At 43.3% G+C, this 24,595-nt stretch overlaps 1 protein-coding gene across 4 annotated transcripts; it reads left to right on the plus strand.

Annotated features, from left to right (window-relative positions):
- The first annotated feature begins 312 nt into the window (after positions 1–312).
- LOC125447241 (uncharacterized) lies at positions 313–23,985 on the plus strand. 4 transcript variants are annotated; one of them, XM_048521500.1, is made up of 11 exons: positions 313–366; positions 2,768–2,845; positions 4,930–5,013; positions 6,893–6,964; positions 8,859–8,930; positions 10,530–10,601; positions 12,532–12,603; positions 15,033–15,325; positions 20,685–20,879; positions 22,085–22,225; positions 23,831–23,985. In XM_048521500.1, the coding sequence occupies exons 1-11, from the start codon at positions 325–327 to the stop codon at positions 23,982–23,984; spliced, it is 1,275 nt and encodes a 424-aa protein (XP_048377457.1). In that variant the 5' UTR covers positions 313–324; the 3' UTR covers position 23,985. The 4 variants fall into 4 exon arrangements, with proteins under 4 accessions (XP_048377457.1, XP_048377458.1, XP_048377460.1 ...); XM_048521501.1 differs by lacking the exon at positions 313–366 and adding an exon at positions 2,233–2,310; XM_048521503.1 differs by lacking the exon at positions 313–366 and adding an exon at positions 2,463–2,505.
- The last annotated feature ends 610 nt before the right edge of the window (positions 23,986–24,595 follow it).

The following is a 24,595-nucleotide window of genomic DNA, read 5'->3' on the forward strand; positions in this document are numbered from 1 at the left end:
CAGTTACCCTGGCAACCAGTGGAGTTTGAGCATTTGAACTCCTAACCAATCTCTCAAGAGGGTCAACGGATGAGAGCTAGGATTAAAATGGGAGGCAGTGAACTTACACAAATTACGAGCTCAAAGCCTTTTCCTTCTCATTTCTCTAGGACGGAGCATAATAAGATCATCGATGACGCACAACTCTCCTGTCCAGAGCTGAGGCGATCCACTGCCTCCACCAATGTGTCGGCCCTCAACCTATCCTGTGACAAGGAGTCCACCGACAGCGCTGAGAGTTTAGACTCCAGGAAATGCCAGTCTCCAGTCACAGGCATCGATGATATGAAGATGCCATGGTCCAGCAGGCAGCTCAGTGTCAGTCCGGTACGTGTAAAACGCAACAGGCAGGAGGAAGGCCCAGGATTGGTGCCAGAAAAGTAATGGAAACTGGAAAATATAGTGCGAGGTATGAGCTCCAGATTTGGACCTTGAGGGCCTCACATCCTGAAGGGGAAACCAGTACACTTGAAGATGATGTATACTTGATTCAGTTCCTCTTGTGTGCTTCAGAATGGGTCATCAGCATTGCCCAGTACCTTCATTTCCAAGTATTACTGGGTTTGTTTTTTTGACTTTTTTTCCCTCTGATCAGTGATATCTGTGCCAATGAAGCTGGACCTCAGAGGGAGGTGTATAATTTTGAAGGTCTCAGGTCAGGGCCTGCAAAGGTCTCAAAGTGTTTTCTGTAGAAAGTCCTCATAGTTCTGCAACTGCAGCATGTCACACCCAGAGGCCTGTCCCTGCAAAAACCTCAATCACAGGGAGGCCTGTGCCTGTAAAAAACTCAATCACAGGGAGGCCTGTCCCTGTAAACGTCTCATTCACAGGGAGGCTGACTCGGAAGGCCTCGATCTGAGGGACGATGAAACATTCAGAGTTTGTTTTTGATGATCTGTGGAAAAACTGAGGATCTCCATCTGGTGAGCTCTGAGGTAGATTTTCCAATGACTGCCTGGGGATTATTGAAAGGACACTGGAGTCACAACTAAACAAATAAGCCTCTGCTAGGATTTCAGCTATTAGTAGTTATGAGATGATTTGCTTTGCTCTCGCTCAGGCCAAGCTCCCAGGCTTGATCTGTTGCCAAGTGGAATCAAAGATTTATATTCAGGACACATCTGTGAGTAAACACTTATTCAAGGGCCTTTAAAATGTATGGTTATGAATACATTTTTCATACTTGAAGTAAATCAGTAATATAAACATCCAAGATGGAAAACAAAAGGTAGTCTGACTGAAGGACAAAATTCAAATCATCCACTAAGTGGAGGATTAGCTCATTCACTTACTGATTGGTGTGAGAACAGGCTATGTTAAAAGATTGGCCACATTTGGTGAGTGTGGGGCAATTTCATAGAATCCCTATTGTGTGGAAACAGGCCCTTTGGCCCAACAAGTCCACTCTGAACATCAGAGCATCCCACCAAGACCCATCCCCATATACACCCACCTAATCTACATATCCCTGAACACTATGGGGCAATTTAGCATGGCCAATCCACCCTAACCTGCGCATCTTTTGACTGTGGGAGGAAGCTGGAGCATCCGGAGGAAACCCACACAGACACCAGGAGAATGTGTAGTCTCCACACAGACAGTCACCCGAGGGTGGAATTGAACCTGGGTCCCTAGCGCTGTGGGGCAGCAGTGCTAGCCACAGTGCCACTGTGAGGAGTCAAGTAATGATGTCTCCAGTAATACATTGAGCCAAACTGAGTGGCTGTAATTCGGTGTTCTACGACTTAATCAATGTGCTTGGCTGTGACTATTCAAAGTTGGGCAGCCGAAAACGTCCAGTGAGTCGACATGAAAGTACAGCGAGCAGTTTAGAAGGCTATTAGCATGTTGGCCCTTATTGCAAAGGGGACTGGAATTGCAAGAATAAATTCAGCTTGATAAGAAACACACAGGACTTTGGTGAGGCTACAACTGGTATATGATGTACAGTTTCAGGAAATATACAACTGACATTGAGGACGATCGCAGCAAGAGGTCACTATTTGATTAGTCCCTGGGAATGAGACGATCATTCTATGATAAGATGCTGAGTTAACTGGGTCTATGTTCGCTGGAGTTTGGATGAATGAGCCACAATCTTTTTGAGACACAGATTTCTGAAGATTGATTGGGGGGGAGGGAGGTGTGGGGGGCATGTGGAATTGATGGGTTAGATCCTGAGGCGATGTTTCTGCCAGCCTGGGGAAAATACAATATGGGAGTGCAGTTTCATCTACCACTGAGATGAAAAGGAGTTTCCTCACTCAAAAGGTAGTGAATCTTTGGACTTCTGCACCTTAGAGGATAGCTGAGTTTGCTTAAGGTGGAGATAGACAGATTTTTGATCTCTTGGGAGTGGGTGAGGAAATGAAGTTACAACCAAAGGTCAACAATGATTGTACCAAATGGAGGTGCAGCCTCAGTGGGTGGAATAGTCCTGTGATAGATATCGGACAGATGTCAGAGGTGGGTTCTTTACTCAGAGAGTAGTAAGGGCGTGGAATGCCCTGCCTGCAGCAGTAGTAGACTTGCCAACTTTAAGGGCATTTAAATGGTTGTTAGATAAACATATGGATGATAATGGAATAATGTAGGTTAGATGGGCTTCAGATTGGTTTCACAGGTCGGTGCAACATCGAGGGCCGAAGGGCCTATACTGCACTGTAATGTTCTATGTTCTATGTGCCTTATCATGCTGTCCTTACGTTCTTGCTTTTGTGAGTTGCAGTGTGCGATTTTTCTGGAGAGGGTTGAGAAAAATAAAAACGCTGCTAACTCCTTGAGGGAATACAGTCGAAAACTAGAGGTAAGAGTCGAAATTGATCATATCAGGCGCTTGTGCGTGTACTCAGACTGACAAATTAGGAATATGAAGGCAGAGGCTGGAACTTGCAAACAGAAAGAAGTTATTTTAATCTTACAATCGAATCTTTTTAGACCACACTTGGGAGTATTGTGCTAAGATTATGGTCTCAGTGTTGAAGAAAATGTACAAAAAAGGCATTGAAAAAGGTGCTCGTAAGGATGATGCCAAAGTGTAGAGGTTATAAATGTCAGGAAAGATCGAACAGAATGCGGCTCATTTGAGGAGTTTCGGGTTTTAGTGGGTGCTTGAGCATTACAGATAAAGGGAAGTTCGAATCTAAGGAGGGATATGAAAACAAGGGCCTGAATTTTAAAGTTGAGGTGTGTCTGACTCGGAGTAGGTCAGTGAGCACAGGGGGAGTGATGAGTGAATGAGACTTGGCACAAGTTAGGGTGTGGGCCGTAGAGTTTGAAGTGAGCTGAATTTTACTGAAGCTGGGCGCTTAAGGGAACTCAGGCCTCTGCGCCTATTCTGTAAGGAATAGTCTTCCTGATACCTGTCCTGAAGGCAAGACCGTGGACATGGTGGTGAGGAGTCAGTTCAGCAGACAAGTAAGAAGAGTGTGGAGGAACAGGGGAAAAGGGTTGGTTATAGGAGGAGTTGGGAAATGACAGACAATTGATCAAAGAGGCAGAGTGTTTTTAGGTCAAAAAGCTTTCTCTTTACAAAATCTCCTTTATTCAGAGGAAGTACACAATGAACGTATAAATCAGCCTGTGCTGGAAAGTAGGCAAATTTTATTTTTCCATTTGTTCATGGGATATGGGTGTTGCTGGCCAGACCATTATTTATTGCCCTTCCCTAAGAGTCAACCACAGTGATACCGACTGAAGTCACTGAGGCCAGATTTCCTTCCGTAAAGGGTCATCGGTGAACTAGATGATCGTCATGAGGCTACATTTTTAATTCCAAACTTTTGTTCCCTTTTAATTCTCGACTGCCATGGCCACAGAACATTAGCCTGGGATACTGGATTGCTTGTTCAGTGACATTAAGCAATAAAGCAATTGTGTTCAGTTGCTCAATTGCTCTGTGTTTGAATGATGAGTCTGGTGACTGATCTATGCTCACTGCGCTTGATCGACTAAGTAGTTTCAGTTACACAGAAGCTTCTGGAATGTGAGCTAAAGCATGGAGCAGACCTTTCAAAGCATTGAACAGAACTCTATTAACAAATTTCTCACATGTTTGGAAACTCCTGGTGACTCTGTATTACTGAAAAATAAATACAAAGTCAACTATATTGCTGCAGTCTGGAGTCACTTGGAGGCCAGACCAGTTAAGGAATGCAGTGTACTCCTGTAAAGAACATTGGGAAATCAAATGTCTTTTTTTTCCCAATAAATGATTCATGGTCATCATTAGAGTTTTAATTCCAACTTCTTATTGAATTCAAATTCCACCATGGTAGGATTCAAACCCAGGATCTCACAATGTTGTCGGAACTGGGGAAGTTCTGAGGAAGGGTCACCGGACCCGAAATGTTAACTCTGTTTCTTCCTTCACAGATACCGCCAGACCTGCTGAGCTTTTCCAGCAACTTCTGTTTTTGTTCCTGATTTACAGCATCTGCAGTTCTTTCAGTTCTTAGACTACTAGGCTATCCCTTCCCCAAATGGCAAATCGACGATAAAAACCGAAAGACAAAGCAGAGAGATTCGCTCATAATGTTAATGAGTTATATATACACAGTGGGCTATAGTAACCATGGTGATTCAGTGGTTAAATGAATTGCGTTGTGTGTTGTGTAGTGCCAGGCTTTGCTGACCGTTGAGTCAGTGACGTGCAGACTGCTCTGCGGGAATAGGGTTGGGAAATGGTGCTACAGTAATGCCCCACACTTGGCCAATGCAAGGCACTTGTCTACAACTTGATGCCCCTGAATAAAAACTGTGGCCTTAGACAGACCATAGCACTGTAAGGGAGAAATTCGGAGAGAAAATTTAGAGATAGAGGAGCAAATGTGAAGCAAGGAGATGGCTAGCAGATGATTAACTTGGTATCTAATTCGCTGTCGTCATTAGGGTAAACACAAGAAGCTTGAGAACTTACTAAACAAGCTGGAGAGTGACAGAAGAGGCACGCTTTACAATTCATTATTCCTTGAGGTATGTATTGAAAGACAAACACATTTATGGAACACCATCAACTTCAGGACATCCCAAAGTGCTCTCAAAGAGCCAATGAAATGCGTTCAAGGTGTTGTCCAGGCATTACTCTGGGCCTGCTATTTCTTTTCATTTCTTCTTTTAAGAGACGTGGGCAACACTGGCATTTTGTTGTATTTCTGAAGAAGGGTCTAAGCCCGAAACATCAGCCTTCTGATGCTGCTTGGCCTGCTGTGTTCATCCAGCTCCACACCTTGTTATCTCTCTTCCTCTTGCACAGAATGATTTGTTAGGGCTATTTCTGAGAGCAGTTACGATCCAACCGCCTTCCAGGGATTCAGGAGTGACATGGAGGCCAGTTCCAGAAAGGCTGGCAGATTTCCGTCCCCAATTTTTCAGTTTTCTTTTAAAAGAAGTACAAAAATTAATAGTAGTTTAATAGAAAATACTGAGACATTATTTCAATTCCAGGTTAATTAATTCAATTTAAAATCTCCCAGATACCAGATTTGAACCTGTCGTCCCCAGTCAATAGCCTGATCTTCTGGAAAACTAATCCATTAACATTACCTCGACACCATGATCTCCTGATAGAGGAGTCAAAGAACCCCGCCGTCTGGAATACTTGACAATTAACGCTAACAACTTGTATTTATGTGACTCCCAGTTAACACTTCACCCAATCAGAACAAATTTGCCAACAAATGAGCACCCTTTTCACGTCCAGTATAAATTGTTGTGAGTGTTGAAATTAGTCATTCTTGCATATTTCCTGATGACTGCAACATGAAAACCTTCAACAACACATCTCTTTTCTCAGAAATATTTCTGTTCTGTACTACCAAGCAACTGATTGAGGTTGCTGGCAATGATTAGACAAGAATTGTACCAGAATGGTCAATTGTTACTGTGGTGATTGTAATGAGGTCAGCTAGGTGGACCTCATAGAATATGAGTTCCCTGATTGGGGCTGTTAATCTGGTCCAATCAGGGAGCCCTGGCAGGAGTGTCAGAGGTTTTGTTTATTCTTAGACCTGACTCTGAGAAAACCGGACCAGTGTTAAGTACAATGCACACGTTTATAAAGGATGACTTAGAAATAGGATACCAGCCTCTGTAGAGTTATTTTAGCTCCCATGGGATGTGAATACTGCTGAAAGGAAATCAGGCTTTATTGATGCTTTTCGTCTCAGACTTATCAGAACATTCACTTCCAAACCAATAGAAAGGGGACAAAAATTCAACCATGTAGAAGAGAGTGCTGATTGGTTGGCAAGTGAATTCTGAATGGTAGAGGCATTGCCATGAAAAATATACCAGCTAGTGAAGACTGACAGTTAACTGCCAAGTTTTAAATTTGAACCAGCAGCTTGATTCTGGTTGGTCAATGCACTGCCCTGAAGAACGAACCAGACACAATGTGTGTACAGCTACAACATAATGTGTCCTTTTCCAGCTCTATTGTTCTTGCATCATCTAACTTACAGGATGATACAGATAAATTAGCCTCACTGGTTCATTGGTTGCGTGGTTTAACTGATTAGAATAGCAAGCGAAATGAAGAACAGAAAAAGCTGGAGAAACTCAGCAGGTCTGGCAGCCTCTGTGGAGAGAGAAACAGAGTTAATGTTTCAGGTGCAAAATGCCTCTGATTTTAAACTGTACGGTGAGTGTCTGAGTTCCAAATAACAGATATATCAGACTAGAAATGTTAACTCTGGTTCAGTCTCCACTGATATTACCAAACCTGGTGAATTTCTCTAGCAATTTCTGTTTTTATTTCAGATTTCCAGTACCTGCAGTATTTTCTTACTAGAATGCTGACTGGTTTGTTAACTTTTTGAGTGGCTGTCTGATCTATTCCTGATGTTGTCACCAGAAAAGCAATAAACAGAAGCACACGTTCGAAGTGGAGAACAGTGCCTTACAGCAGAGGTCATTGGTAGTTGAGGTAAGACATTTTTCCAATCTTTTATAGATAGTGTTTGGAGATGGTTTAATGTCAATTGATGTCATTGGGAGGGGAATCCAGAGGCTTGGAGTATTGCTGTGGGACCATGGGCTCAAAAGACAGTGGGTAGAAATTAAATTCTATGAAAAATACCAGAAATCTATAATGCTAAACTCAGTAATGGTAACCATGAAACCATGAAAGTTTTTTTTTGTTGTAAACCCCCATCTCATTCACTAATGGCCTGTTAGGCAGGAAAATCTGACAATCTTTACCCTATATGTGACTCCAAACCAACATCAATATGGTTGACTCTTAAAGTGCCCCAGCAAGCCAGTTTCGGTTCAAGGAATCATTAGAGATGGGCAATGCAGGTGATGCCCACATCCTATTGAAGGATTAAAAATCACCAGTGCCCACACATGGTGAGAAGCAAATGCATTATTTAAAGATCTCATCTGAATGATGGTGCCTCTGACAGCGCAGCACACCCTCACTGCTGGCTTTGGGAGAGCTGGACTAGGGACTGAGCTCATGTCTCTGGAGTGGGACTTGAACATCTGACCAACAGCATCAATAGGAAGACCTACTGAGCCATGGCTAACAGTGAAAATGAGTGTAAAAGAGGCTAATTTGCCAATCCACCCTTTTCCCCTCAGGTATAAATTGTTGTGACTATTTGAAATTTTGCGTATGTCCTGATGACTGCATGATGGAAAGCTTCAACAACATAGAATCATGGAATTCCTAGAGCATTGAAGCAGGCCATTTGGCCCATCAAGTCCACATAATCTCTACCTCCTACCCTATCCCTGTATTTCCCATGGCTAATCTGCCTTGCCCACAAATTGCTGGACAATAGGGGAATTTAGCATGGCCAATCCACCTAGCTTGTGCATCTTTGGACTCTGGGAGGAAACTGAAGTACCCAGAGGAAACCCACGCAGACACAGGGAGAATGTGCAAACTCCACACAGACAGTATCCAAGTATAGAATTGGACCTGATTCCCTGATGCTGTGAGGCAGCCTTCCTAACTACTGAGCCACCCAATGTGTCTCTCTTTGGCAATATTTCTGTTCTCTACCACTAATCAACTGTTACAATTTGCTGGTTATGATCAGTCAACAACTCAATTCGAATTCAGGTCAGTTGTAGCACAAAACTTGAATACCACAGGGAAAACAACAGGTTTTTTTCAAAGGTTTTGGTCTTGCAGTCCTCAGCACATTTGCATCACCACTAAAAAAAAGGAGAGTACTGAATGGTTGACAAGGCATTGCAATGACAAATATACTGTTTTGTTGAAGACTGACAGTTAACTGCCAAGTTTTGTTTAAAGTTGAACCAGCAGGTTGACTGTGATTGTCAAGCAACAGCCCTGATAAAAGAACCAGTGAATGGCTTTAGCCTGATCTGTGGAGTTGAAACAGGCACAATGTGTACAGCTGCAACATACTGTCTTTTTTCAACAGTATATATTACTATTGTTTCCTTTAACATGCAGAATAATAGAGATAATTTGCCTATTATATTGAGTGGTTGCATAATTTAGCTGAACGGAACAATAATTAAAATGAAAACAAAAATTTCTGGAGAAACTCAGTAGGTCTAGCAACCTCTGCGGTTGGAGAAACAAAGTTAGCATTTCAAGCCCAGTACCTCTGCTCTTCAGAACTGAGTCAGAAATGTTTGACTCATGTGATAAATCATATCAGACCAAAGCATATCCCTGTTTCTCCCTCCTCAGAGACAACCCACCCTGCTGAATTTCTCCAGCACTTTGTTTTTATTTCAGATTTCCAGTATCTGCAATATTTTATTTTTCTTGCAATACTGACTTGCTTGTTAAATGTTTAATTGGCTGCCTGATCTATTCTTAATGCTATTACCAGAAAAGCAATAGACAGAAGCACACTTTCGAAGCGGAGAATAATGCTTTACAGCAGAGGTCATTGGCGTTTGAGGTAAGCAGTTCTCTGCTGTTCAATAGATGGTGTATTGTTGGGTCACTGCAGCAGGAATCTGGAGGTCTGGAGTAGTCCTCCCAGACCTGGGGTTCAAATCCCCACCATGGGAACTGGTGGAATTATTTCAATAAAGACTTCTGGAATATATAAAGCTACGGACAGTAACAGTGACTAGAAATCACCGTTTCTTTTTGTTGTAAAAACACATCTGGTTTACCATTGCCCTGTTAGGAAGGGAAATCTGTCTTCCTTATCCTGGCCTGGCTTGCACATGTCTCCAAACCCACCATAATATGGTTAAGTCTGAACTACCCTCTGGAGTGGCCAATAAGCAACTGTCAGTTCAAAGATCACAAGAGATGGGCAACAAATGCTGGTGATGCCCACATCCTGTCAAAACATAAAAGAAATTCCAGTGCCAAGAAACGGGGCAAGTAATGCCTTTGTTTAAAGTCTCATCTGAATGATGGCACCTCTGTCAGCACAGCACTCCCTCAGTGCTGGCTTTGGAACGGCTAGACTAGGATTTGTGCTCACGTCCCTGAAGTGGAACTTGAATATCTCACCAACAGTCTCAGTGATAAGACTCACTGAGTCATGCCTGAGAGTGAAAATGCGTGTAAAACAGGAAGATTTGCTAATGCAGCCTTTTCTCCTCCAGCATAAATTGTTGTGGCTGTTTGAAATTTGGCATTCTTGCATATGTCCTGATATCTGCAAGGTGAAAAGCTTCAACAACATCTCTGTCTTCTCAGCAATATTAATATTCTCTACCATAGAGCAAATCATAGAGATTGAAGGTTACAATTGTGTGAACAACTCAATTCTAATGGTCAGTTGTAGCACAGAACATGATTACTGCCGAATAAAACAAGTTTCATCTAGTTATTGGTCTTGCAATCATCAGCACATTTGCATCACCACCAATAGTAAACAGGAACAACATCTCATCGTAATTGTGAAGAGAGTGCTGATTGGTTGACAAGTGGATTCTGATTGGTAGAGGTATTGCCATGAAAAATACACTGGTTAGGTGAAGACTGACAGTTAACTGCCAAGCATATTTAAATTTGAACCCGCAGGTTGATTCTGAATGGTCAAGCCAGACAATGGCTATAGCCTGGCCTGTTGAGCTGAAACAGGCACAGTGTGTGTACAGTTACAACATAATGTGTCCTTTTCCAACTCTATTGTTTAACTTGCAGGATGGTACAGGCAAGTTTTCCTCACTGATTACTTGACTGCATGGTGTAGCTGGTTAGGATAACAACTGAAATGAAAACAGAAAATGCTGGAGAAACTCACCAGGTCTGGCAGCCTCTGTGTAGAGAGAAACATAGTCAACAGTTTGCGTGCTGTATATTTTTTCTTTGGCTTTGTGTAATTAGTGTTTGTGCTCCAAACAACAGTCACACCAGGCTTGAAATGTTAACTGTGTTTCACTCTCCACAGATACTGCTGGATTCATTGAGTTTCTCCAGCATCTTCTGTTTTTATTTCAAATTTCCAGCATCTGCAGTATTTTCTTACTAGAATGCTGACTGGTTCATTAACTGTTTGAGTGGCTGTCTGATCTATTCCTGATGTTGTCACCAGAAAAGCAATAAACAGAAGCACACGTTCGAAGTGGAGAACAGTGCCTTACAGCAGAGGTCTTTGGCATTTGAGGTAAGACATTTTTCCAATGTTTTACAGATAGTGTTTGGAGATGGTTTAATGTCAATTGATGTCATTGGGAGGGGAATCCAGGGCTTGGAGTATTGTGGTGGGACCATGGGCTCAAATGGCAGCTGGTGGAATTTAAATTCAATGATTAAATCTGAAATCTATAATGCTAGAATCAGTAATGGTAACCCTGAAACCCACGTCTTTACTGTAAAAGCCCATCTGATTCAATAGTGGCTTGTTCATGGAGGGAAATATGACTATCCTTACCCTACAGTGACTCCAGATGCACATCAATGTGCATAATCCTTAATTACTCTCTGAAGTGGCCTAGCAAGCTGTTCTCAGGTCAAGGGCTATTCAAGATGGGCAACAAATGTTAGTGATGCCCATTGATGGATAAAAGAAATTCCAGTGCCCACACAAAGATGCAAGTAATGCCTTTGTTTGAGGTCTCCTCTAAGGTCTCATCTCAGACAGGGCAGCACTCCCTCAGTGCTGACATTTGGAGAATCAGCCAAGGTTTTGTGCTCATGTCTCTGGAATGGGATTTGAACATCTGACCTAAAGCCTCAGTGACAAGGCTGACTGAACCATAGCTGACAGTGAGATTTAGTGTTAAAAAGGCAGATTTACGAGAGCTCTCTTTTCTTCTCCAGTATAAATTGTTGTGACTGTTTGAAATTTGATTTTTGCAGATATCCTCGTGATGGCAAAATGAAAAGTTTCAACAACATCACTCTCTTTTCAGCAATATTCCTGTTCTGTACCATGGAGCAAATCATAGAGATTGCTAGTTATGATTACTCAACAATTCAATTCTAACGGTCAGTTTGTAGCACAGAATTTGAATATTGCTGAAAAGAAAATGGGTTTTATTGAGGCTTTTGGTCTCACATTCATCAGGATATTTACATCACCAGCAGTGGAAAGGGGAACAACAATTTATATTGCACAAGGAGAGACAGGCATTAAACGAAGAACACACTGGTGCGAAGACTAATGACAGTTAACTGTCAAAGCTTATTTAAATTTTGACTCTGATTGGTCAAGCCTGAGGAATGAGCCAGAGATTAACTGTAGCTTGGCCTGTTGAGCTGAAACAGGCACAATGTGTGTACAGCTATGACATAATGTGTCCTTTTCTAGCTCTATTGTTGTTGCATCATCTAACTTGCAGGATGGTACAGACAAATTTGCCTCATTGCTTACTTTGTTGTATGGTTTAGCTGGTTAGAAAAATGACTGAAATTAAAACAGAAAGTGCTGGAGAAACTCAGTAGATCTGACCACCTCTGTGGAGAGAGAAACAGAGTTAACATTTTGCATGCAATGAGACTCTTCTTTTCTTTGGAACTCAGAACATTCACATCACAGTTCAAGAATAGTACCAGACATGAAATGTTAACTGTTTCTCTCTCCACAGATGGCACCAGGCTTACTGTGTTTCTCCAGCATGTTCTGTTTATATTTCAGACTTCTTTTCTTTATTCATTCACAGGAATAGGGCCGTCACTGGCCAGGCAACATTTATTGCCCATCTCTAATTGCCCAGAGACCAATTAAAAGTTAACCACATTAGTGTTGGTCTGGAGTCACATGTAGGTCAGGCCTGGTAAGAATGGCAGTTTCCTTCCCTAAAGGACATTAGTGAACCAGATGGGTTTTTCTGACATTTGATGCTGGATCCACGGTCATCATTAGATTCTTAATTCCAGATATTTATTGAATTCAAATTCCATCATCTGCCGTGGCTGGATTCAAACCCAGGTGCCCAGAACGGTATCTGGGTCTCTGGATTAATAGTCCAGCAATAATACCAGTAGGCCATCACCTAGTAAAATATTCTGCAGTATTTTGTTTTTAGTGAAATGCTGACTGGTTTGTTAACTGTTTGAGTGGCTGTCTGATCTATTCCTGATGTTGTCACCAGAAAAGCAATAAACAGAAGCACACGTTCGAAGTGGAGAATAGTGCCTTACAGCAGAGGTCTTTGGCAGTTGAGGTAAGACATTTTTTCAATCTTCTACAGGTAGTGTTTGAGGTGGTTTAGTGGTAACTAATGTCAGCGGAGTAGGAATCCAGGGGCCTGGAGTACGTCTCTGATGCCATGGGTTCAAATCCTACCTCAGCGGGCTGGTGGTATTTAAATTCAATGAATAAATCTGAAATCTATAAAGCCAGTCTCATATGCAACTATCAATTTTTGTTTTATAAACACGTCTCATTCACCACTGGCCTCTTAGGGAGGGAAATCTCACCGTGCTTACTCTACATGTGACTCCATACCAACATCAACTGCCCTCTGAAGTGGCCTAAGAATCCACTCAGTTCAAAGAGACATGCAATGAATGCTTCTGATTCCTACATCCTGTCAAAGGATTAAAGAAGCTCCCATAACCACATGAGGGGGCAAGCAAAGCCTTTGTTTAATGTCTCATCTGAAAGATGGTACCTCTGACAGTGCAGCCCTCCCTCTTTGCTGGTACCGCTGAGGTTTTTGTTCAAATCTCTCGGTTGGAATTGAACATCTGACAAACAGCCTCAGTGACTAGGCCCACTGAGCCATGCAAAGAATGAAAATTAGGGTGAGACAGGAAGGTTTGCTAATGCTGGCGACAAATGACAACCCTTGAGCATCAGTGATAACAAAGTGTGAAGCCGGATGAACACAGCAGGCCAAGCAGCATCTCAGGAGCACAAAAGCTGATGTTTCGGGTAGGCTCGAAACGTCAACTTTTGTGCTCCTGAGATGCTGCTTGGCCTGCTGTGTTCATCCAGCTTCACACTTTGTTATCTTGGATTCTCCAGCATCTGCAGTTCCCATTATCACTGACCTTGAGTGTCAGTGCCCTGTTTTCCACACCACAAATAGATGTTATCCTGGTGGCCTGTGTCTCACAAGGATTTCCTTTGCTAAAGGTTGTTTGTGAATCCGATGATTCGCAAGAATCACAATCTCTGATACTTTTGTGGTCATCGTGACTAAACCTAATTTTCAATTCCAGATTTTAGAACTAATCCGATGCATTTAATTGCCACTAGGCATTGTGGTGTGAATTGAACGTACGCCCCTCAGTATTTACATATCATAGAATCCCTACAGTGTGGAAGAGGGTCATTTAGTCCATCGAGTCCACACTAACCCACCGAACAGCATCCCACCCAAACCCACCTGGACACTATAGGCAATTTAGCTTAGCCAATCCACCCTGCACGTCTTTGGATTGTGGGAGGAAACCCACTTAGATACAGAGAGAATTTGCAAACCCTGCACAGTCATCTAAGGCTGGGATTGAACCCGGGTCCCTGGTGTTTTGAGGCAGCAGGGCTAACCACTGAAGCACTGTGTCCATTAGCAGTGATTACTTCTGTTGGGTGCACTGGGACCATTAACACGTGGCCAGCCTCTCTAAGGCCTCAATTGTCTAGTCTTTAGTCGCCCAATGTGACCATTGGAATATTGAAAATGGTTGTGAAGAGAGGGAAATATCAGCATGGTTCCCTCTGAAGGCTATCCAACTGTTGAACGATGTGCGGTTTAGGTGGATTGGCCATGGTAAATTTTCTGTAGTTTCCAGGGGTGTGCAGGTTAGCTGGGTTAGCCATGGTAAATGTGGGGTTACAGGAAAAGGTTGGTAGTTCTGGGTGGGATGCTCTTTGGAAGGCTGGTGCAGACCTTTTCATTGTATAAAATCCCTACAGTGTGGAAACAGGCCATTCAGCCCAACAGGTCCACACTGCCCCTTCAAAAAGCATCCCACCCAGACCTATTCCCCCACCCTTTCCCTGTATCCGGCATTTCCCATGTCTAATCCATCTAATTTACACACCCCTGGGTCGGGCAGTTTAGCATGGCCAATCCACCAAACCTGCATATCTCTGGATTGAGGATACTGTACCAACAGTATTGATGACAGTAACATAGCTACTGTTTTGCTTCTGAAGAACTCGTTGGGCTGAATGGCCCCAGTCTACACTGTAGGGTTCGAGAATTTCTAAAGTCTGGAGTCTGGAACCACAGCCAAATTGAGCTCAGCTAAGATACCATGACTTTCTAATCTGGGGGTGGAGGGTGGATATTTGAGGGTTTAAAATTAGAGGTCTCATAATTAAGATGGAGGTGAGGCAGAACTTCTCTTGAGAGGCTGCTTGAAGCAGCAAAGGGTCAATCAACAAACAGATTCGAGGCTTGGTTTGACAAATTTCTGAACCAGCTGGGAGTCGAGGGTTACTGGGGGGAGTGTAGGGCAGACAGGAAAGGGAAAAGATCAGCTATGACCAAACTGAACGGTGGAGCAGACTCGAAGGAGCCAAATGGTCCACTCCTCATCCTTTCTTTTATGACACCATGAGAGGTGTGTTCAATGTTCTTTCGGGTCACACAGCACTAACAGTATTGGTGACAGTAACACAGCCACTCTCTCGCTCCAGAAGAACCTGTGCGAGAAGACGACGAAGGATAGCGCACAGTGGTGTGACAACGTGAGAAGAGAATCAAAGGTTGGGCTTGCTGCTACTTCTGAGAAGAGAGCAGAAAAGCCATCCAGTGCAGGCAACCCCCAGTTACAGATTCTGGAACAGATTGCACGCTCAATGAGTGACTTGAGACAAGTACTTACATCACAGTTAAATGAAATCAAGGAGAAAAGTAACATACCCGGTACCTCATCGAGTCTTAGGGACAAAGAGCCAAGCATCTCCCCAGTTTTGCTGGAGAGTGTGAGGTAGGTCTCAGAGTGTTCAATAGGTTAAATTTTCTGTGTTGGATTATGTGAACCTGATAACTGATTGACATTCATTATGCTTGATTGATTCAGCCTGGATGTGGTTTTTGAAGCAAAGTAAATGAACATCACAGGTTTTTACAGAATTCCTACATTGAGGAAACAGGTCCTTCAGTCCAACAAGTCCACACTGACCATCAGTGCATCCCATCCAGACCTGCCCCCTATAACCAACCCAATCTACACATCCCTGAACACTATGGGCAATTTAGCACGGCCAATCACTTATCCTACACATGTTTGGGTTGTGGGAGGAAACCAGTGCATCCAAAGGAAACCCATGCAGACACAGGTAGAATGTGCAAACTCCACGCAGACAGCTGCCCGAGGATGGAATTGAACCCGGGTCCCTGGCGCTGTGAGGCAGCAGTGCTAGCCACTGAGCCACCCACTTAGGGGTTGAACTATGAGAAGGATAGTGCAGACATCTTGTCATTGCCAAGGCGTTACAGAGCTCTCGCAAATAAACACATGCTTAGAAACTAGTTTCATCCTTACATTACCAAATATAGAGTTATTCAGTGAGGAAAGACCTGCACTTGGTAGCTATCAGGAAAGACCATGTTGAGAGTGGGTGAGGCCTGGTTTGAGAGTGCAAGAGAGGTGTGTGCTCAGACACAGGTTGGAGTAGAAAACATCTGTTTAGACAGGATGGGTTTCACCTGAAATGGAAAACAACCAATGTCCTGGCAGGGAGATTTGCTAGTTCTCTTTCAGGGGTCATTAAACTATTAGAGAGGGGAGGAAGGGAGTTCCTAAATAACAGAAAAAATAGAAAAACTAATGAGGATGATTCTGAATCAGAAAACAGCAAGTTAATTAGAAAAGGCAAACAAGTGTGAGTCAGAATAAGGTAACTCTGAAGATTTAAACTGCATTTATTTCAATGCAAGGGGTCTTACAGGTGAGGCTGATGAACTCAGAGCATATATGGGAACATGGGAGTGGTATGTTGTGGCTATTACAAAAACTTGGCTGAGGGGAGGACATGACTGACAGCTCAATGTTTCAGGTTTCGGATGCTACAGGAAGGAAGGAAAGGGAGACAAGAGAGGAGGGCTATGGCATTTTTGGTTAAACATTACTGTTGTAATTAAAGAGGATATTTCTGAGGGATCATCCAGTGAAACTATTTGGGGTGAAATTAGAAGTAAGAAAGGGATGAGATCCTTGACAGGATTGTACTATAGGCCGCCAGTAGGCTGAGGGAAATTGAGGAGCAAGTATATTGAGAGATCTCAGATATATGTAAGAGTAATAATGTTGTAATAGTAGGGGATTTTAATTTTCCAAACATTGGCTGGGACTGCTATCGGTTAAAGGTTTGGACGGTGAGGAATTTGTTAAATGTGTTCAAGAAAATGTTCTTTGTCAATTTATAGGGGCAGCATGGTGGCTCAGTGGTTAGCGCTGCTGCCTCACAGGACCAGGGACCCAGGTTCAAATCCAGGCTTGTGTGGCGTTTGCACATTCTCCATGTGTCTGTGTGGATTTCCTCTGGGTGTTCCAGTTTCCAGATTAGATAGATTGGCCATGGGAAATGTAGGGTTACAGGGATGGGGGTAAGGTGTTGAGTCTGGGTGGGTTGCTTTTTGAAGAGTCAGTGTGGACTTGTTGGGCTGGCCTGTTCCCACACTGTAGGGATTCTATGGATACTATGTACATGTTCTTACTGGAGAAGGAGGAAAACCTAACCTTCACTTCGGAAATAAGGGAGGGCAAGTGACTGAAGTGTTAGTTGGGAACATTTTGGGACTAGTGATCATAAGTCATAAGTTTTAAAATAGTTGTGGAAAAGAATAAACCTTCCATAAAAGTTAAACTTCTTAATTGGAGTAAAGTAAATTTAAATGGTGTGTGACAAGAACTTTCAAAAGTCAACTAGAATACACTATTTTCAGGTAAAGGGACGACTGAAAAGTAGGAAGCTTTCAAAAGTGTGATAACGAGAGTGCAGAGGCATTATGTTCCTATTAGAGTGAAGTTTAAGGCTGGTATTCTAATCAAAAATAAGAAAGACTCATATCTTAGGTATAGACAACTGAGATCAAATGAATCTCTTGAAGAGTATAAAGAGTGTTAGAAATCAGAAAGGCAAAGAGAGGATATGAGATAGCCTTGGTGGATAAAGTTAAGGACAGGGTAGCACAGTGACTCAGTGGTTAGCATTGTTGCCTCACAGTGTCAGGTACTCAGGTTCAATTCCACCCTCAGATAACTGTCGGTGTGGAGTTTGCACATTCTCCCTGTCTCTGTGTGGGTTTCCTCCCAAGGTCCAAAGATGTGCAAGGTAGGTGGATTCGCCATGCTAAATTGCTCATTGTGCGTCTAAGATATGCAGGCTAGGTCAATTAGCTATCAGAAATAGGGGTTATGGGATAGGGGTATGGGTTAGGGTAGGATGGTCTTCAGAGGGTCAGCATGGACTTAATAGGCCAATAGGCCTGCTTCCACACTGTAGGGATTCTGTCAAATAATTCAAAGAAATTCTACAAGTATATTAGGAGCAAAAGAGCAACTAGAGAGCGAATTGAGCCCCTTAAACATCAACAAGGTCATCTATGTGTGAACCTCAGGTGATGGGAGAGATACCAGATGAAGATTTTGCATCAGGTTTTACTGCAGAGAAAGAAATAGAGGCTAGAGAACTCAGAAATAAATATTGATGTTTTGAAAACAGTTCACACAACAGAAGGGGAAGTGCTGGAGGTCTTAGAAAACATAAAGGTGGATAAATCTCTGGTAACTCTAGCCCAAGATGTCATCAGAAGTTAGGGAAAAAATTGCAGGGCCCCTAGCAGAAATATATGTATCATCCATAACCACAGGTGTGGGGCCGAAGGACTGGGGGGGGTGGGGGGGAGCGGGTTAATGTTGTGCCTTTTATTTATGAAAGGACATAAGGGAACTACACACCCATGAGCCTGACATTAGTGGTGGGTACATTGTTGAAAATGATTCCGAGAGACAGGATTTACATGCATTTGGAAAGGCAATGATTGATTGGGGATAGTCATCATGGTTTTGTGTGATGGAATTTGTGTCTCACAAACTAGATTGAGATTTTTTAAGGAAGTAACCAAAAAGATTGATAAGGACAGTATGGAAGACATTGTTTACTTGGACTCTAGTTAAAGCTTTTGACAAGGTTCCACATGGTCGTGTAATTAGTAAAGTTAGATCACATGGGATTGAGGGTAGCTTACCAATTGGATACAAAATCGGCTTAATGGTAGGAGCCAGAGGGGGTAGTGGAGGGTTGCTTTTCGGTCTAGAGCCCTGTGACCAGCGATGTTCCACAGGAATAGGTACTGGGTTCTCTTTTGTTTGTCATTTATATAAATGATTTGGATGAGAACATAGGAGGCACGGTTAGTAATTTTGAGGATGACATTAAAATTGGTGGTATAGAGGAGAATGAAGAAGGTTATCTAAGATTGCAAAGAGGTATTGATCAATTGGGTCAATGGACTGAGGAGTGGCAGATGGAGTTTAATTTGGATAAATGTGAGCTATTGCATTTTTGGTAAAACTAACAAGGACAGGTCTTCTAGATTAAAAGGTAAGAGCCTTGGTAGTGTCATAGAACAGAGAGACCTAGGGGTTCAGAAACATAATTCTTTGAAATTTGCATCACAGCATGTTTAACAAGGCATTTAGCATGCTTGCCTTCATTGCTCAGAACTTTGAGTATAGGAGTTGGAATGTCATGTTTAGGCTTTACAGGATATTAGTGAGGGTTCTTCTGGTATACTGTGTGCAGTTTTGGTTGCTCTGTTACAGGAAAGATATTATTAAACTGGAAAGGTTTATCTTGCTGGGAATGGAGGCTTTGAGTTATAACAACAGGATGGATACATTGGGACTTCTTTCATCCGAGTGTAGGAAGGTGACCATAGAGAGCTTTATAAAATGATGAAGGGTATAGATAAAGTGAGTAGCAAGGATCTTTTTCCTAGGGCAGGGAATTCAAAACTAGGGGGCATGTTTTTAAGGTGAGAGGAAAAAGATTTTAAAAACGACATGCGGGGCAATTTTTTTTACACAGTGTGGCTCATTTGTGGAATGAACTTCCAGAGGAAGTGCAGATGCAGACACAGTTACAACATTTAAAAGACTTTTGGATAAGTTCATGCATAGGAAGGTTTGGAGGGATATGAGCTAAATACAGGCAAATAGGGCTAGTTTAGTTTGGGAGCGTGGGCAGTGTAGATTAGTTGGGCTGAAGGGTCTGTTTCCATGCTGTATGACTATATGACTCTACCAGAGTGCAAGGGAGGCCTGTGCGGTGAGTATATATGAGGGCGGCTTGCATTCTTTTCAGGGCCTAAGCACCATCTCTCAATGTCCTTACCCTACTCCACACACCAGGTGTCATCTTCAAGTGGGCTGCTACCACAAACAATCCATTGTCAGCTATTAATGGCCCCCATTAGCAGCTAGTGATTCTCCCAGGCTGACCCTTTACCCATTCTTTTATCTGCCCAACTGTTGCTTTTCTCTGTCTGGGCTCCATTTCCACATTTTGTTTACTCCTTCCCCTTCCCCCACAAACCCTTCTTTAGCATTTTTACCAATTGTTGCCTAGCTACTTCTGAGGAAGGCTTACTAGACCCAAAATGTTCACCTTGCTTTTTCCAGCAACTTCTGTTTCTGTTTCTGATTTCCAGCATCCTCGGTTCTTTGGTTTTATTGTTGTTGTGTCCTTTTTGTTCATTCATGGGACATGGACAACTCTGAATGGGCCAGCATTTTTTATTGCCTGACTTTGGGAAGGTGGTGTTGAGCTGCCTTCTTAAATCACAGCAGTCCATTTAGTGTAGAACATATACAGTGCTGTTAGGGAGGGAATTCCAAAATCCTGACCCAGTGACAGTAAAGAGGTGGTGATGTATTTCCAAGAGATAATAGGAACTGCAGATGCTGGAGAATCCGAGATAACAAGGCGTGGAGCTGGATGAACACAGCAGGCCAAGCAGCATCGTAGGAGCAGGAAAGCTGATGTTTCAGGCCTTCTTCAGAAATAAGAAGGGTCTAGGCCCGAAACGTCAGCTTTTGTGCTCCTAAGACGCTGCTTGGCCTGCTGTGTTCATCCAGCTCTACAGCTTGTTATCCGTGATATAATTCCAAGTCAGGATGGTGAGTGGTTTGGAGGGGAAATTGCAGGAGGAGGTGTTCCCATGTACTGGCTCCCGTTGCCCTTCTAGATGGAAGCGATTGTGGGTTTGGACAGTGCTCTCTAAGGAGCTGCAAAACCATCCTCAAGAATAACAATCCATGAGCTGATGTTTATACACAGGGAAAGCCTCGATAATGTGGTTGGCAAGTATCAAAGTAAAACCGCTCACCAGCGAGCCAAGCTGAAGATGCTGACCCAGTTTGATGGTAAATTTGAAGCTTTTAACCAGCAGTGGGAGCGTACCCAGAAGGAACATCAACGCACCACACAGATGATCCAAGAACTGAAAACAGAGATCGACAGTATTGCGAATACGTGAGCTCATTTTCTCTTTGTCTCTGCCCTCCGCGTGTGTGCTGGAGCTGGTCTGTGACTGGTTTGCATGCAGTATAATCAAACCCAGCCCCCCCGAACCACAGGCAACAACTTGCCCTAACGCAACCAAGTGCCCAGTCATCATGAACAATGCATTGGAAGACACTGACATGGTCAATAGTATTTCAGAGATAGTAGGAACTGCAGATGCTGGAGAATCTGAGATAGCACAGTGTGAAGCTGGATGAACACAGCAGGTCAAGCAGCATCAGAGGAGCAGGAAGGCTGACGTTTTGGGCCTAGACCCTTTGGTCTAGGCCCAAAACGTCAGCCTTCCTGCTCCTCTGATGCTGCTTGGCCTGCTGTGTTCATCCAGCTCTACACCTTGTTATCTGACATTGTCAATATATTGAGCTGTGTTGGACACCATATTGCCCCCTCATCCAAATGGACATCAGGAACTGCAAGGGATCATTCAACTTGCCCCGATATTCAGTTAGATTGTGGCTAATCTGGACATCAAATCATTCACACCACATCCCTTCCCACCTGTCCCCAACAATGGAACATATTGCCTCTGGCCTTGATAGCTGACCTGCCGTGTTAATCATCCGTTGTGCAAAATGCCTTCCAGTTTTTTTTTTAAAGCCATCAGAAAGGCACCAGATAAATTCAGTCACTAACGTTGTGGCTGTTTTTGTTTTCCGTGCCACGAAGCCTTGAAAGTCGCAATCTAAGGGGCAGCACAGTCAATATTACAATGATTCTGTCTGAAACATCACATTCGCCTTACCACCACATTTGCAGTAATCATCAGTTCCCAAATTCCTAAGCTTGACCTCATAAAGGTCATGAAGCTTCCAGCTTTGAGCCCTGATCTCCTAAGTGGATCTTAGCTGGAGTTGGGCAAGGTGGCAACCCAAGGTAGGTATGGGAACAGGGAGCCCACTAACAATCATCCAGGATTTCCAGTCCTATTCCCGGAAGCCAACGGGAAGTTCACTTGAATGTCAGCCAAGAGGTTCCAGCTCCCTCTCTGGTTGGACAGGCACTTGGTGAACGGCCGACTGGAAAAATGTCAGTGCCAATATTGGACAGATCCCAAAATAACTGTGGCCAGGCTTTCTCGAGGGGGGAGCCTTTCATAAAATAACTCATTGGCAAAGCTCAGACTGGTTTCCTGTTGCATCTCTTCCTGACATTAGCTCAAAGAGGATGTTTTCAGCTTTTGATCAAATCGAAGAGAATGTCCACAATCTGGGCCACATCAAGCCACTGATTGAGAACATCCAGAAGCTTCTGGAGAGGAGAAAGAAACAACAGAGTATTGAGGAAAGATACATAAGGTCAGTCAATCAGTAATTTACGAATACACACATGGCACTGAATCATCTTTCTAGAAGCTTCCTCCATGTCCTACTTCTGTTAACTACTTCATTACACGACACCTCCCTCAAGTCTCTGACTTTTTTTTAATTATTCACTCAGGGATGTGGACATCTCGGGCTGGACCAGCAGTTATTGCCTGGAGGCCAGTTAAGAGTCAACCACATTACCGTGGGTCTGGAGTTAGGGCCAAAATATGATTGGCAACTGCTTGTATCTTCCCATTGTCATCAGCTTTGCTGCTATGCTGAATGCCAATGGACATGCCAGGTGTCGGGGAGAGTTCAAACACAGCTGGCACTCAGCAAAAGCAGATAGAGAGGTAAAGAATAGGTTTTGTAAACAATTCTCCACAGTGCAGCTTTTTATTTTTCCACAGCAGGGGCTTGAGGGACACCGATTCAGAAACAAACACCTCTACGTAACAAACTAAGAGACTACAGTCAGGCCACAGAGGTATTTTATTTCTTGCAGGCTGTGGGTGTCACTGGCAATGCCAGGATTTGATGCCAACCCCTCCCCAATTGCCCTTAAATTGAGTGGCCTGCTAGGCCATTTCAGCAGGTAGTTAACTGCCGACCACATTTGCTGTTGGTCTGGAGTCACATGTAGGCCAGACCAGGTTAGGATGGCAGATTTCCTGCCCTAAAGAGCATTATTGAAACAGATGGGTTTTTATGGTAATCAGTGATTATTTCAACAAGTTTGTGTATAGTGATATCTCCACGAGGGTTCTCCAGTCACCACACAGATATGCTCCAGTGGGAGAGACCTTTTGTTTAAATTCTTTCATTGGGTGTGAATATTATTGTGAAGGATAATGGTTCTGAAGGGGTTAATGTTCACGTTACATTGGCTCCACCCATTTCCCCTGAGCGCTCACACAGTCTGTGGGTGGACACAAGGAATTTGACTCGAGCTTTTGGAGCGAGGAGATCTATTTGTACCAGGTGCCAGCCATTATACTGACCGAATGCATTGTACTTATTGCTATCATACAATAAACCTTCTTGTTATCTAGGTACAGTAATAATGGTGTATTACTGTTCAAATACACTATTGTACAGTATCTATCTTTTCAGTAGATACTGTACAATGGTGTATTCTCTACTCAAGGCAAAGCAAAGGTAAAGAAGGGCTGGTGATGGTGAACTGTCTCATACTACTCTTACCCAGTACCACAGACTGGTAGAGGTTGCAAATATCACAAAGTACTAGCTATGATCATCTGGGGAAATACACAGTCATCATGTAAAGGCCAGCACCTGTAGTCCATTCTAATTGCTCAGTGAGGGAAGTCATCACAGTGGGCTGGGAGTCACATGTAGGCCAGACCAGGTAAGGATGGCAGATTTCCTTCCCAGGAGAACAGCAGTGTACCGATATCATTGACAATCAAAAAGGAACACGAGTAAGCACATTGAGGGTTTGGGGTCCTATCCCTGACCAGGATAAACCAACAGGCACTGCTGTAATCCATGATGCCTACTCCCATGATGAGTAGAATCTTGCTTTACTGAAGTCTGAGGGAGTTCTGTTAACTTCATCCGTTTCTTTAATTGCAGTTCCGTTAATCAGAGATCAATGCAAGGTGAAGTGCTCCAGCATATGGTGGATCAGGCAGTCCTGCCACTGGTGGAAAGGATTCGCATGTGTCACTATCCGTTTATCTGTAATGAGTGCAGCGGGAACTGCAAACATAAAATGGTAATGCACTGAACAGGGCCTTTTGCATTTAAATATAAAATTAAAAACAGTTTGCTTCCCCATTAAGGCTCCGCTTTGATTCTCTCAAAACACACACATGTACAAACAGTCCTAGAATCAGATGGCTAGGCTGTGGCTCAGTGCAATTTCCTCCTTACCCACAGTGTTAAGGGTTCAAATCCCCCTTTTCTTCAGTTGCTAAAGGCAGGTCTGATCCCAGTGCAACCTCTCCAGAGTCGGTGACAGAAGGAGATAGGTCTGGCATTCACCCCAATGAGGTCAGGGCTTGGACCCATTGATGCTGGCACCAATCTAAGCCAGCCTTACCATTCCGCTGTCCAAACCCTGAGTCTGAGTTGCTACAAAACATACACTTTTAGCAACATGTGGGAGCCTAGAGGAGGCTCTAATTTTTTACAACTCTCCAGGAATCTCACCTGCTCTTATCACCCACTATCAAGGTGTGTTGGAAGGGTTTATCCAGCTTATTAGGCTGCTTTAGGAACCTCTCGTGGCTGTAAAGTCCTGGAGTGGAAATGTAATACCAAACACCTACCTCAGAGGCAGGAAGACTGCCACAAAATCTCCCCCCAAAATCCCTCAGTCACTCAAAAACCCCTAAA

Source organism: Stegostoma tigrinum, chromosome 38 (genome assembly GCF_030684315.1).
Source record: "Stegostoma tigrinum isolate sSteTig4 chromosome 38, sSteTig4.hap1, whole genome shotgun sequence".
NCBI lineage: Eukaryota > Metazoa > Chordata > Chondrichthyes > Orectolobiformes > Stegostomatidae > Stegostoma > Stegostoma tigrinum.